A 13,988-nucleotide genomic window follows, 5' to 3' on the forward strand; every position below is an offset into this window, starting at 1 on the left:
ATAGTGGAAGAAACATTAAACAGATTGACGTATATTCTTCACTGACTGACAATATGCAGATGTACTGAAAATGGTAAGTACTTTTTATATAAAAGGATAAGTGAATGTACTGTGTGAATGAGCAATATAGATTGCCTATGTTAATTGAAAAATAATTAAAAATCTGTATCTTGCATCTTTTAAAGGGCTGATAAATATCGTGCAGAAGCTTTCTGAAACCACCGTTTTGCTCTTGTGCAAATTAACAGGAAACAGAGTGACACGAAGACAAGGAAGTAAACAAGATTCAAGACATTTTTAAAGGCCATTACCATTTTGTTACTCTGAATTTAAAGTAAAATGGACTCCCCAGTTATTATCACTCCATAAAAAGTGGACAGAATAATAGAGTATAAGAGTACAACCTTTCTTTCTAAGGTCAAATAATTATGATTTTCTACAGTTAATGAAAGTTTAATATCCTGTTTCATTAAAAATTCTCAGAACATTGAACATAAGTCAACATTCCATGGAGAAGAAGGTATTATGCAGTTTGCATGTGTGCATATCTGCATATCGGAGCACAAAATATTGACATGATAATTGCAGACAAGCCTGATTGAACAGTGGCCTCTGGGAATTCAGCTGGTGTTGTACCAACTGGATGGCTGCTCAGGACACAGTTTGAAATGCAAGGTGCAAGTTAGCACTTTATTCAGCACAGGCAGGCATCATTTAAAAATCCTTGGGGGAAACCCTGGTGATGTGCAGATGTTAAAGCAGTCTGTTCTGAAGTGCTGATATTTTGAACACTATAAGAGACTTGTGTATTTTAGATGAAAAATGTTTGCAAAATTGTTAGGCAAAAATGTCACCATTATCTGTACGCCTTTAGTGTAAAAATATGTTTAGCATTTTATGTATGTTGCTTAAAATAAGAGGCTTTAATAAATCATCTAATTAATTAAATCAAGTTGGAGATGCAAGAAAAATAACATTTTTGTAATGATGCCTTTCCGTTTTGATATGTATCATGGAACATAGAACTGACTCTAAATAATTTACTACGGAAATAATTTCGTTTTATGTATTTTATTTGGATCTTAAATTATTTTTGTAAAGAAAAATAGGTGTGTGCAGCTATATTATAGAAAATAACTGCTTAGAAAAGTGCAAAATGTGTGGTATTCCTTTAAATTCCTTTTTGCTCTATACTGTCTGAATCTTTTAAAAGTATATTTGTAAGTATTAAAATAAAAAAAAATGTATGTGTATCAATTGTAATTCATCATGAAGTATAAAGATCTTCCAGGAGGTGAAATTAAACTCTTGATTAAATGCAGGCTATTTAGCTCTGCATTTTTTTTAGCGTTTCTTAATACATGGAAACACAGTAAGGTTTCTTCATGAAATATTAAGGCATAGGTTCTGTTTCTACTAACCACTGACTGCAACCACAGGGATGTGACTGTACACAGTAATTACAGTATTGGTGCCATATTTACGGTAACATTGACAGTCTGTACTCTACAGCTTCACTTTGCACATGGGCGATTCATTTTCTGTTTAATACAAACATAGATTTTGGAAGTCTGTAAAATAGTTGAAAGTTGGAGGACAGGGAAATAGAGTAATCAAATTAAAGCTGCATCACACAAACTGATATTTTACAGCCTTTCTAGTTCTGCAGTCTTTTATAAACAATGAAATATCTCTCAGAAGTAACAGTGTTTCTAGAAGCAATTTATTTTAGTTTGAATATACTCTTAAAATATAGCCTTTTCTCTTTTTACCATAGTGCCCAGAGTTCACAGTGTAACCTTAACTTTCTTTGTAAGGCCAAATTTGTATATGTATTTTAGTTTTTGAGGTTTTTTTGGTTGATTGGTTTGTTTTTTTTTAATCCCACTGTTTGTAAAACTGAACAGACGAATTCCATGTAACATGTAAACAACAAATTAAATTTATTAGTTAAAGTTATTTTCATTTAGGTGATGTTTGACATAATTATATATGACTTCAAGTTACTTTTTCTTGACAAATGGTTAGGTACTTGTCTGACTAAGACCTGTAGTAGGATACAAGATGCCTCTATGCCCATACTGATTTTGCTGAAGATTTTAGGAAGAATGTTGTTTTAGAAACTTAAACAAAATTCTGGTTTTTAAAATGTTAGGGTTTTTGATGATTTTGTATCTCATTCTTAGTTAAACATTTTCTCACAGTCTAATATTTCATTTGTGACAAGCTATTAAAATTGTGCAAAATGTCAAAAATGTTGTCCTGCTGTATAAATGAGTAGAGCATAACATCACATGAGAGGCAAAGTGTCAAGCTTAAGAATATTTTCTCGATTTCTTAATTTTTGTGGGAAGCTGAATCTTGATAATCTTTGTATCTAAATGTGTTAAACATTTAAAATAGGTAGTACTCATGGGAAGACTGATTGGAGCTCAAAACTTATACAAATTGACAGCCTCTCTTCACTCCATTTTTCATACTAAAGAAGTCTGCAAATATTCTTAGCTCACATCATTATTGCTCATCAGTGATTCTAATTAGCTAAACAGGAGTTTGTCTCAGTCATTGATCATCATCAGCTTCTTGACAGTGCCTGAATTTCTGCCCCCTCTATATTCCAATGGACTTTTTAAAATATATTTTAAATACTTAACAGCTCAATTAATAAAGTTGTTTGAAGATCTTTTTCTTAATATTTGTTACTCTTTGAAAGAAGAGGAGGTGATTGCTACAATTCCTATCAAGTCTCATTTCAAGGTGCAGATCCAAATATGATATGTAAGTTCTAGTCAGTCATACTACCTTGTGGGGAACTATCCTGTGATGAGTATGGAAAACAGTCTTATACCTCCAGGAAAAGCTGCTGATAAAGTTGTATATGAGGTTTCAATTTGTGCTTTAGGCTTCTGACAACATCCATTGTGTGCTTATATTGTGGAAATTAAAACATTTTTCTTTAACTGTGGGTGGTAACATGTGAAACTATTTTTGGTGGCATTACTACAGCCTGTGCTATCTAGGAAGTCTGAAAAAAAACCTCAGAGAAGAAAAAAAATTACTTAAACTTTTCCCATTCAGTGATGATCTATCTGTTTTTATAAACTATGTTCCTTGACATCTTTGTTCAAAGGAGTATCAGAAAAGTGGAAAATGCTGCATTTAACTAGAAATGCACTTTCAACCACTGGCTAGTGTGTGTGTCTATTAAAGGCATATTTTTTGCTTTAACAGTGATCTGTGGGTTTTTTTGTCTTCAGTCCCAGACTGTATTCTTCAAACCCCTTTCATGCAACCATATCCTTAAGTCAGAGGGCTCCAGAAATTCTTGACTACCAATAATATGCCAGAATTGGCTGTGAATACTATTTTTTGAAGCAGTTTGTTCTTTACTTGGTTCTTGGCTGACTCATTCACTTTCTTCCTAAAAAAATTAGGAAAAATAAATAATAGTAAAAAAAATTACACCCCCACAACCGTAAAGTTCCTTAGGGCTGAGAAGTCTGTCTAACTGACCAGATTTTCAGATCAATTAGTGCATTAGAAAAGAAGTTTAATAATACTTTTCAAGTGATAATTGCATAGTTGAGTTAGGAGGCTAGCTAGTTACCCAGTATTGGTGTTCAGTTGAGTCTTGTTCTAAGCAGGGTTGACTTTGTGAGAGGAGATGATGGTTAGAGTTGGGAAAATGATGGTGTACTGTGGATGGTAGATACAGAATGAGTGGTAGAGCAATGATTTAATAAACAGCTGAATTAAAATGGAGAGAGAAATGTGGGAACAAAGAATGGATTGGACTTTACAGCGAGCAGTTAAGGTCAGGATACTTCTGAGAACTGGAGGCAATGCTATTCAGTGATTCAAGGGGCTTTTGTGTTTGTGCCTTTTGTGATATGATTCTTCTTGTATCTGAACATTACTATTCTAAGTACTTTGTAGTAAAGACTTTCTTTGCCTTGTGTCATCTGGAGCGCTTAGAATTTTGGATCAACTAGTTTTGTGTATGTGTCTAATCTTAAATTCTTAAGTTGTCTAGCTGTATTTAAGACTTGAGGAAACTTTGAATGTTTAATACTTGAATACTTAAATTTTAGACGTATGCTGGTATGGGTCCATCACTTGCTCAAATAGACCATGGTGTAACATGCTTATTGGAGAGCGATATCTTCCTCCCAAAATATTTGGGGTTTGATTACTGAAACTGTTGTCTTTGAGAAAGGGTACTTGCTGATAGACACTAAGAACCCCACAGCAAAGTAATTAAGTATAAAGTGACGGGGGGCGAGCTGTAATTCCCCTTAAGCAAGACCCAGAAGGACCACTCTGCATGCAAGTCACAGTGTGACACAGAATGACCGTTTATTGGACATGGACACCGGCTTATAAAGTGAGAGCAGGGAACTCGCTAGAACAAAGGGTGGAGACTGGGAGAAGTATTCAAGGAGCAACCAATCACAGTAACAAGGGGTGGAACTTATCTAAACATGGACAAATGAAAAACTATCTCTGGAGAATACTGGAATGTGGCAGGGTTGGACAAATAAGGAAAGGGTTTACATAGAACCAATGGGAGAAAAGGTAACAGGAGTACAGAGAAGGGAATCATACATTCTCATAATAAAACATTATACCAACAAGAGAACAATTGTATAACACTGGAAATAGGCACTCTCGTGGTTGTGATGATCATATCTTGTGCATGACGGCATAGGAGCACTCTGAGATGTTTACTTCCTCTTCCTCTGCTCTCTCCTCATTAGTTCTCTTCCACCACTCGTAAGACTCTCTTGAGGCACCTCCATCTCCCCCTTCTTTGTTTTGAAGAACTGGAAAAGCTTGGGATGTGCTTTTAAACATAACTTTTTTGACAAAACATATGATGCATGGAATAAAAGTAAGAATGGAAAATGTGGTTAACAGAAAAATCACGCTTTAAAAAATTAATTTATTTACCCATTTCAGGAGTGAAGGAAAATGAAGCCAATCCAACAGCCCTACAATTCCTCGGTCTCGATTAATGGTTATATCATTCACTAAATTTTTTAATTTTTTAATACTGTGGTGTACAACTTCGGCATGATCAGAAGAATTGAGGCAACAGAGGCCCTCAAAATCCTGGCATCCATGGCCATGGGCCAGGAGCAGGAAATCAATACCTGCTCGATTTTGGAGGCTGGCTTCTTTGATCTTTTAAGTATCAGCCAAGAGCCCTTCAATAGCAGAGGTGGTAGCATTCACTTCTTTTCCCAGCCAACAAGCCATATGTACAAGGGTAGAAAGTACATATGCAGTTCTGATTCCAGAGAAGGGGAAAATACCCCAAAAGTTCCGGGTTCGGGACCACAGTTCCATGTGAGGGTTGCGATTAGGTGGAACATGAATGTAATGCAACTCTTCCTGTCCTTTGATGGCAGGAAGAGTCGGACCATATTCAAGGACATTTCTCTCTTGCCAACTTAATGATTTTCTGGTTTGTGTAAATCTTCATAGTTGGAATTTTGCTGAGTTAAATAGAGCAGGTTTTCCAGTGGAATATGGTCCTTCCACAGGGTAACCCTTGCTGGGTTCTGTCTTCACAAAAGAATCCTTTTGACAGTTTCCTAGGTTTTGTAAACCTCTCAGTGGGAAGAATGTGCAGTTTGGTACCATTGCACCATGCAGAAGTATTTTGGTACACCTTCGAATTAGGGGATGAAAGGAATTCATTAGTTCTGTGAGTAGTATAACACTGAAATGTTATACAAGCACTGGCCAATGTGGACCCTAAAAGGTCTAATTCTGGAGGGATGGTGTCGATTGGTGCCATGCGAGAGAAGGTTTGGGAGAGAGTAAGTGAGGAGAGGTGCTTTGTCTGATATCCAGGTACTTCTCAAAAAGGCACCCCAGGTTTCGTAATTTTCAACTAGGACTCCTACTAAACAAATTTTAAATGGATGACTTACACTGTCCAAGGGTAGACACATAGTGTTGGTGTCGGTGGCTTTTACTAAGGTTATCCAGACATTTTCACTGGTTTGCTGCATCTATTCTGGTATGGGAGATGCAAAAGTGTTTTTCCATGGTAAGAGGAAGATGACAATCAGTGGGATATTCAGGCATCTCCAAGGTATGGTTTTATGCACTTGGAGGGTATCCATTTCAGCCCACTATCTGTGGAGATGCAAGCATGACCTCTCCCCCAAGTGATGATGGGGAAAGGTCCCAACCAGTTATCAGTTAACAGGTCTTGATACAGGATTTTAGCTTTTGGAGACGGTACCAGATCTTTAACAGAAAAATGTCAGAAAACTGGAGGATGTCTGTCCTCAATTCTGTTAAGGAAGTTAAGGACGTACATTACTTTCTGAAGGTGATCATTGGGTGAGAGGTTCCCACTCCCTCTTTTTTGTTTCTCCAGTGTGGACTTTATGGTTCTGTGGGCTCTTTCCACAATGCCTTGTCCAGTTGGAGAGTGGGGAATGTTCGTGCCATGTTCCACGCCCCACAACACCAAGAACTCCTGAGTGCTTTGCCAAGAACTCCTGGGTGTTGTTTTTATTTGTTTTGGGATTCCTATATGGGCAAAAGCTGTAGTTAGGTGTTTTTGGACATCATGGCTTTTTTCCCCAGAGTGAGCGGTGGCAACTATGTAGCCCAGAAAAGTGTCAATTGACACATTAATGAATTTCAGTTTGTTAAAGTAACCGATGTGTGTCTGTCTGCCAGATTTGCAAAGGAGGTAATCCTCGAGGGTTCACACCCTCAGTTGGTAGAGCAGTGATTAGCTGGGCAGGCAGAGATGATGTCTTGTGACTGTTTTTGAGAGATACCACATTGTTTTTGCAGGGCTCTCGCACTCTGGTGAAAGAAGTCGTGAGATATTTTTGCTTGTTCAAGACGTTGTGGGACGACTGCTGACCCTGCTAAAAGATCGTCTTGGTGATTCCCCTCTGCTATTGGACCTGGAAGAGTGGTGTGGGAGCAGATATGAGTGATAAAAAAAGGAGAAGATCTGTAATCAACAACATAAAGTAATTTTTGGAATAAATAGAATAACTGTTCATTTTTAATATCTTTCAAATAAGAATTTTCACAGCATCAGACAACGCCAGTGACATATGCTGAATCAGAAATAATGTTAGGTTTATCTGGGAATAAGGATAGAGCTCAAACAACTTCTGATAATTTGACCAGTTGTGGTGAGCCTGGAACATGATGTATGTCCTGTTTCCACTCCATATGTTCTTCCTGAACTATCACCGTATTTCCAGTAGTCCCCAAGCTATCTGTGAATACAGTCCATGTGTTAGGGATAGGATTTGGAGTCCAATTCGAACTATAGTCTAACGGAATTTTATTTATATTTTGCACGAATTTGCACAACGATAAATGTACTTTCATTTGGCCCACAAAATCTGAAAGGGAGACTTGGAAGTCTAGGCTCATTATCAACATTTGCTCTAGGAGCTGGGAAGTCTCTTTTGGGTCTGAACCTGAGAGTTCCCAGCACCTGGTCTGGCCCTTTAAACATAATTTGGCTAACAGTTCAGATAAGGAAATCAAAGTTTTGGGAAACTGGTGAGGAAGGAAGATCCACTCCCACAAACACATCTTACTATTGCTGGAATAGAATTGGCCCAATAGTGCAAAAGGTTGAGTAGGTCCCCTCAACACAGTGAGCACTTCATCTTCCTTTTCTAGTCTTCAATGTACCTGAAAGGAATTGATTTTGTTAGTAACAAGTTCTACGGACTCTCTGGCCTCTGGCGTCAGTGTTTGGGGAGATGTTAATTCAGAGTTCCCCTTTAATAATTCAAATAGGGGATGTAAATCATCTGTAACTAGGCCTACTACGGGATGCAGCCAGTTGAGAGTCCCTAGGATTTGCAGGTCGTTGAGAGTTGACACCTGTACAGGAATGGTTATTTTCTGAGGTTTTATAGTCAAGTTTGTAATTTGCCACCCCAGATATTTCCAGGGGGCAGACACTTGTATTTTTCCTGGCAAAACAGTAAGTTTATTCTCTGAAAGGATGATAGGGATTGCTGTTGTAACTTCGTGAAGGCTTATAGATGATGAGGTTGACAAAAGAATGTAATCTGTATAATGTGGACAGATGGCATATGGAAATTTAGACCTGACTGAAGATAAAATATTGGCAATAAAGCTTTGACAAATGGTTGGACTGTTTCGCATCCCCTGAGGAAGAACTGTCCACTGATATTGATGGAGCGGTTCAGTGAGATTTTCTGTTGGAATTGAAAAAGCGAATTTCTCTTGATCTAGGGGATGTAAGGAGATGCTAAAGAAGCAGTCTTGGATGTCAATGACTGTAATGGGCCAATTTTTGGGTATCATGGAAGGTGCTGGCATTCCAGGTTATAAGGCTCCCATTGGTTTAATTGCTTTATTAATTTCTCTAAGGTCCTGGAGTAATTTCCATTTTCCTGAGTTTTTCTTGATACAAAAAATGGGAGAGTTCCATGGACTTTTAGATGGAACTATGTGGCCCAATTTTTGTTCTTCTACTAGATTTTTTAATGCTGCTAATCTTTCCCCTCTGACAGGCCACTGGTCTACCCAGATTGGGCAGGTGGACACCCAATCTAGGTGGATTGGTTGTTGGATGCCAGTGGCCACTAGGATAAATTTGTAGACAGAACAACTTCCCATTGGTCTAGGACATCTCATCCCCATAGGGTGAGTGGCACTTTTAGGATAAAAGGTTTTATTGAGTCAGTTCGATTGTCTGAATTGGTGATTTGTATGATGTCATGACTTTTCATGGGTGTTTGGGTGCCACCAACACCTGTTACCTCTGTGTATGTTTTTGCAGTGGTCCAATTTCGAGGCAGTCTTTAGCTGCTGTAATTGTCATGTCAGCTCCTGTATCAATCAAGCCATTCACTGTTACTTGTTGTCCTGCTAAATGAGAGAAGATTTGACATGTTAACATTGGTCTGGTTTCCGATACGTGTGTCCAATTCACAGATGGACATACAATCTTCAAAATGTTGCAATGATCACAAACATGTGAGAGGAGTGTCAGTAAAGAGCTCTATTGAGGAAGAAGAAAGTTGCACAGTTACTTTTAAGTTACTTAAATTCCCATTAGGAACAATTTCAGGATTGATTGTAATTCCTTTTTCGTTACATTCTAAATGTGAGGGTAATAAAAAGTTATCATTTCCTGCAAGGTTTTTGTCAGGAATAACTGAAATTTCCTGTGGATCTAATGTTTCAATGACATAATTTCTTGCAGGAAACAAAGTTACTTCATAAGTTTTTAGTCTGTCTCTTCTGCCATTGGAGTGGGAGTTTGTTGTTTGTCATGGTGGAATTTTGGGGTTCTTGGGGTCATTGCACGGTCCCTTGCACTCTCTCTCCCGTTTCCCTGTTTGCAGCACTGATAGTGTCGTTGTTTTCTGTTTTGTAGGGGACTCCCATCCTTATGTTGCATTGAATGGCAAAACCAACGCCAGTGATACCCTTTTTGGCATCTGGGACATGGGCTTTTTGATGGAGTAGGGGGTTTCCCCACTTCTGGACATTCATGTGAAAAATGTCCAAATCGATTACATTTAACACATTTATTTTTTGTTTTGTCTGCTTCTATTATAACATCTGTTATTACTTTTGTTATTGCTTATTCTGCTTCTACTAAGGCATCTGCAATAATTTTTCCTTTATGTTGATTAGAACTGATCTCTTGGCAGGCCTGTATCGTAGATGTAGGTATGGGGTTTGAGAGTGCTTGCAGGACTGTTTGACAGTCTGAATTGACCTGTTCAATTGCCAGTTTTAAAAACAATGCATCCTGAGCTTCTGGATGTTTTATTTGACGGGTAACTGCATCTCACAAACGGTTGGCAAAATCATAAAAAGGCTCTTTAAGGCCTTGTTGTACGTGAGCAAACGACAGTGTTGTCGTCGTTGCTTCTGCAACTGTCTTTATAGCTCTAAGTGCCAGACTTTTGGTTTTATCTGAATAATCCAGAGGGATTTTTGCTTGTGCCCGATTAGAGGTATATGGACCCTCTCCATATAAACGGTTGATTGATTCTTGTACTGGTACTCGACGGCTATTAAGAGACTCTTGTGCAGATTTTCAGATTAAATTTTTCCATTCATGTTCAAAAAGCATATATTGCATTGTATTTAGAATTGCTTGGGTAAGTACTGTGATGTCATTTGGGGTAAATGTATAGGCAGCAAAAAGAGAGTCTAACATTTCAGTAACAAATGGAGAGTTAAGTCCATATTCAGTTAAAGCTTTTTTTGTCTCTCTCAAAATCAGATATGACACTGTTAAGATTCTGCCTCAGTTAAAATGTTAAATACATTTCAGACATTAAATGTCTTTTGGAATATTTGTTGAATATTCATGATTTGACTTTTCTTTGCTCATTACAGCACCTGAATTGTTTTCTTTATGAAGATTTTTTTTAATATACAACTGCTTAAGAGTATTTCCTGTATATTTTTATTTCTCCTAGCTAAATGTAGCTTAAATGCATATCTTTTCAGGTGGGTTTTTCTTAGTTTTCTTCAAGTCCTACAACACATCAGTTGTCTTAGATTTGTAATAGGAGAGTGCTGCTTGAAGTCCTTGCCTTGAGACCTCAGTTTCCAAAAACTTCACTTGAAATTCCATACCATTTTTGTTAATTTATTCAACATCAGACTAGATATTTTAGCAGTCGTAAAACTTTATGAAAAAAAGCCATGTTTTCGGGTGGTCTGTGATGACAGTGCAGTTTAGTCTTTAAAATCACTGCTAACAGTAGATTACACAGTAGTAATAATGGAGAAAAATAGTTCTCCATATATCTACTATCCTTATGGGTCACTGTTATAAAATGCTTCAGTGTGCTGGTTTAAAAGTTAACCAGCAGAGGAAACGAAGCCAACTCAAAGAGAGATTACAAGTCAGAATAACAATTTAATAAAATAATACAATAAGTACGACCACACAGACAAGCAACAGGCACTAACCCACAAAGTCCAAATGTACAACCCAGCACCCCGGGGCACAAACAAAGCGGTGCTACCTGGGCCCCCCCTTGAGTCCAAAGCAAAGGGAGAGGGGAAAAACCTGCTGGTGGGAGAGCTGCTGCAGTCCAACCAAAAGTGGTAATTGTAGTCCGGCCGAGGGTGGTGGTGAGCTGCAGTCTGGTTGAGAGCGATGAGCTGTAGTCTGGTTGAGAGCGATGAGCTGCAGTCCTCCTCTGGATCCCACGAGTGGAAAAAGGTTCCAAAACTCCAGGTTTATATACTCTCCAGTTCAGGCAGGAATGTTCAGTCCTCCCCTCAGAGTGGGGAATTCCATAAAAGGGTGTTTAGTCCTTCCCTCAGAGCGGGGAATTCCATAAAAGGGTATGAGGGTGCTCATTCCATAAAAGGGTATGAGGGTGCTCAGGAACATTCCCCCCCCCCCACCTCGCAGGCCTCTACTGACAACAGTTTCTGGGAAATGGCATGGAGGGCTATAGAATACACAGTTTGGGCTATACCCATTCAGTGATGAATCGGTCCCAGCTGTTCTAACCAGGACATTCAGCTATTAAACCTTTTGTGTACAGCTGGATATTTTCATCCACCTTAGATCACATTTACACAGTCATGTACCACTGTTTCATTCCCTTACAGCTCTGAAACATTACCATTTTAGAAGAGCAAAAGTTGCACAAGTAGGATTTTCTGGCTTCTGTAGATGGCTGATAGCCACGATGAAAGTTTACCTGTACTGTGAGAAGACGAATAATCTGAATGAGTTTCTGCTTCTGTCACCTTGGTGCTGGAATTACCTGACTTATTTGGCCATTTGTAGGGAATGTATGTTTCTCAGACCTTTAGTCGCAGGTATATGATAAGAACTTTGGCTTATGCCAAGGAATCTTTGAATATCCTTACTGTTGCAACATTTATTTTTTTTCTGCCTAAAACTAAAGCCAGTAAGGGCATCAATGTTTAAAACTCAATTAAGAAGTAGGATAACCATGAGATGAGATAGTTTGTAACTGAAGTGTTAATGACTTATCAGCTGACATCCTACAAAGTGTTCCAGATATGATAATAGCTCTGCACTTAATAACCACGTAAGAGTGGCTGTGCTCATCCCTGTTACTCAAGCTTCTGTGCTGTCTTTTTTTTTTTGTCCGTGTGAAAGTTATGGATTCTGTCCATGTGAGAGATTGTAATGATCGATGATGTTCAAAAGTGTTGTTTCAGAGAAATGCCTTTTAACTGAGAGAAGGATTTAACAAATGCAAGCAGTTTTGTGACTCTACATTGCCAAGAAGAGAAGAAAGCATTTTGTTCATTCTGTGTCCATTGTACACTTTCTGCTTTTGGGAAAGAATGAGACAGATAATGTCAACTACTTAAAAATGTATTTTAAGACCTCTTACTTCTATTTCTTTTTGAACAATGTTGTGTTAGCTGTTTTCAGATGTAATTTGCTGTCACTTGCCATATGCTCCCTGATTAATTCTGCAAGGCTTGTCAGCTTCAGATAATTTAATTTTCTGTGCTTTAAAATGACATTCATTATCAGGACATGAAAAATTCAAATGATTAACTGCGAATTATGACTATTAAAGTGTCTGGGTTTTTTTGTTTGTTTCCAGAGAAAAACAGAAAGCTGAAATCAAGGACAGAAGAGTTTTAGAGCTTTTAGAAACCAAAGACAGCAAAATAGAAACACTAGAACAGGTTTGTATTATGTTTAAACAGAGCAGTTAAAAAAACTTGATATTGACATGACATTTATATTTCCTAAAATGAGAAAATAGTTTACTGTTGTATCTTAAGGAGAAAGTTGCAGGTGATTCAGAGATTATAACCTTCTGATAAAGTATTTATTAAATTCTTCTGAGTTCTTTAAACAGTTGATCTTTTACCTAAACGTTCCTATGATTTTAGATGAAACTTTTTCTGCAAACTTTAATTGGTCATTCCCTCATTTTACCTAGTGGGCTAACCTACACTTGGATTTCAGAAGAGCTCTGACTATGTTTAGGGTTGTAATGTGCCCATGCTTTGGAAAGATTTGCCATCCTAACAAGTACAAAAAAATAAACCTGATGCACCTTCTGCCTGACAAGAATGGTAGTGTTTCTCCTTTTATTATTAAATAAATTCATATTTAAATGAATATATAGAAAACATATATATTATAAATACGATGATATACAGTAGATACATTATATATTATTGTATAATTGTTTATTTTATGTGCTAAATAATGTATAGTATATTATCTGTATGCCCTCTATAATCTATGTTATATACTCTCTATTTTTATATTTATATCCAAGATATAATATATTAGATATAATAGAATGTATTATATTGCATATAATATGTAGATATATGAAATATGTAAATATATAAATATGAGAATTTAAAATAAAATATTGTTTATTATTAAATAAACTTTTATTTTGTATTATAGCAGTTGTTGAAGTTTCATTGTGTGATGTGTAATGTGTTTGGTGCATGCACACACATCATTTTGATAAACCAGTAATGTATGATTGCTGTATTTCTACCTTGTCCCTACCTGAAAGACAAAATACTTGTCTAAGATGTTTATAGGAATATGTGTGCAGTAATGTGCTTTTAAGAAGGGTTGCCTGCTGTGGCAGCTTCTGAACCTGAAGTGTGCATCTGCATGAGATTGCACTCTGTGGTTTCAGATCAATTTCAGAAGCTGAAACTGTAATTCATCAGAAATCTGAAATTGATGTTGTGGTGCATTTACATCATCCACATGGAAGTGAAGAGAGGCTGGAAAATATAACTGGAACCTTCATAAAGTGGCAGCCAGGAAAGAAGAGTTTTGTCAGTAGGATGGGAGAAACCCTGGATATACATACAAACAGGGGAATGAGAGGCTAGAGAGCAGCCACACAGAAAATCTGGGGGTCCTGATCAACAGCAAGTTGAATATGAGTCAGCAGTGCCCTGGCAGCCAGGAGGGCCAACCATGTCCTGGGGGGCATCAGGCA

At 37.5% G+C, this 13,988-nt stretch overlaps 1 protein-coding gene across 23 annotated transcripts in view; it reads left to right on the forward strand.

Moving 5' to 3' along the window:
• CNTLN (centlein) overlaps nucleotides 1-13,988 on the forward strand; it is a 275,279-nt gene that overhangs the window by 93,685 nt on the left and 167,606 nt on the right. For 19 of the 23 annotated variants that reach the window (XM_032675070.1, XM_032675063.1, XM_032675068.1 and 16 more), the window contains one exon: nucleotides 12,606-12,690. The exons of 2 other annotated variants lie outside the window; for them this stretch is intronic. In XM_032675070.1, coding sequence (XP_032530961.1) covers nucleotides 12,606-12,690 — 85 coding nt within the window. Of the gene's footprint in view, nucleotides 1-6,822; nucleotides 7,008-12,605; nucleotides 12,691-13,988 lie in introns of all 23 variants that reach the window. 2 more of the 23 variants (XM_032675073.1, XM_032675080.1) reach the window with 2 other exon arrangements.

Source organism: Chiroxiphia lanceolata, chromosome Z (genome assembly GCF_009829145.1).
Source record: "Chiroxiphia lanceolata isolate bChiLan1 chromosome Z, bChiLan1.pri, whole genome shotgun sequence".
Lineage (NCBI taxonomy): Eukaryota > Metazoa > Chordata > Aves > Passeriformes > Pipridae > Chiroxiphia > Chiroxiphia lanceolata.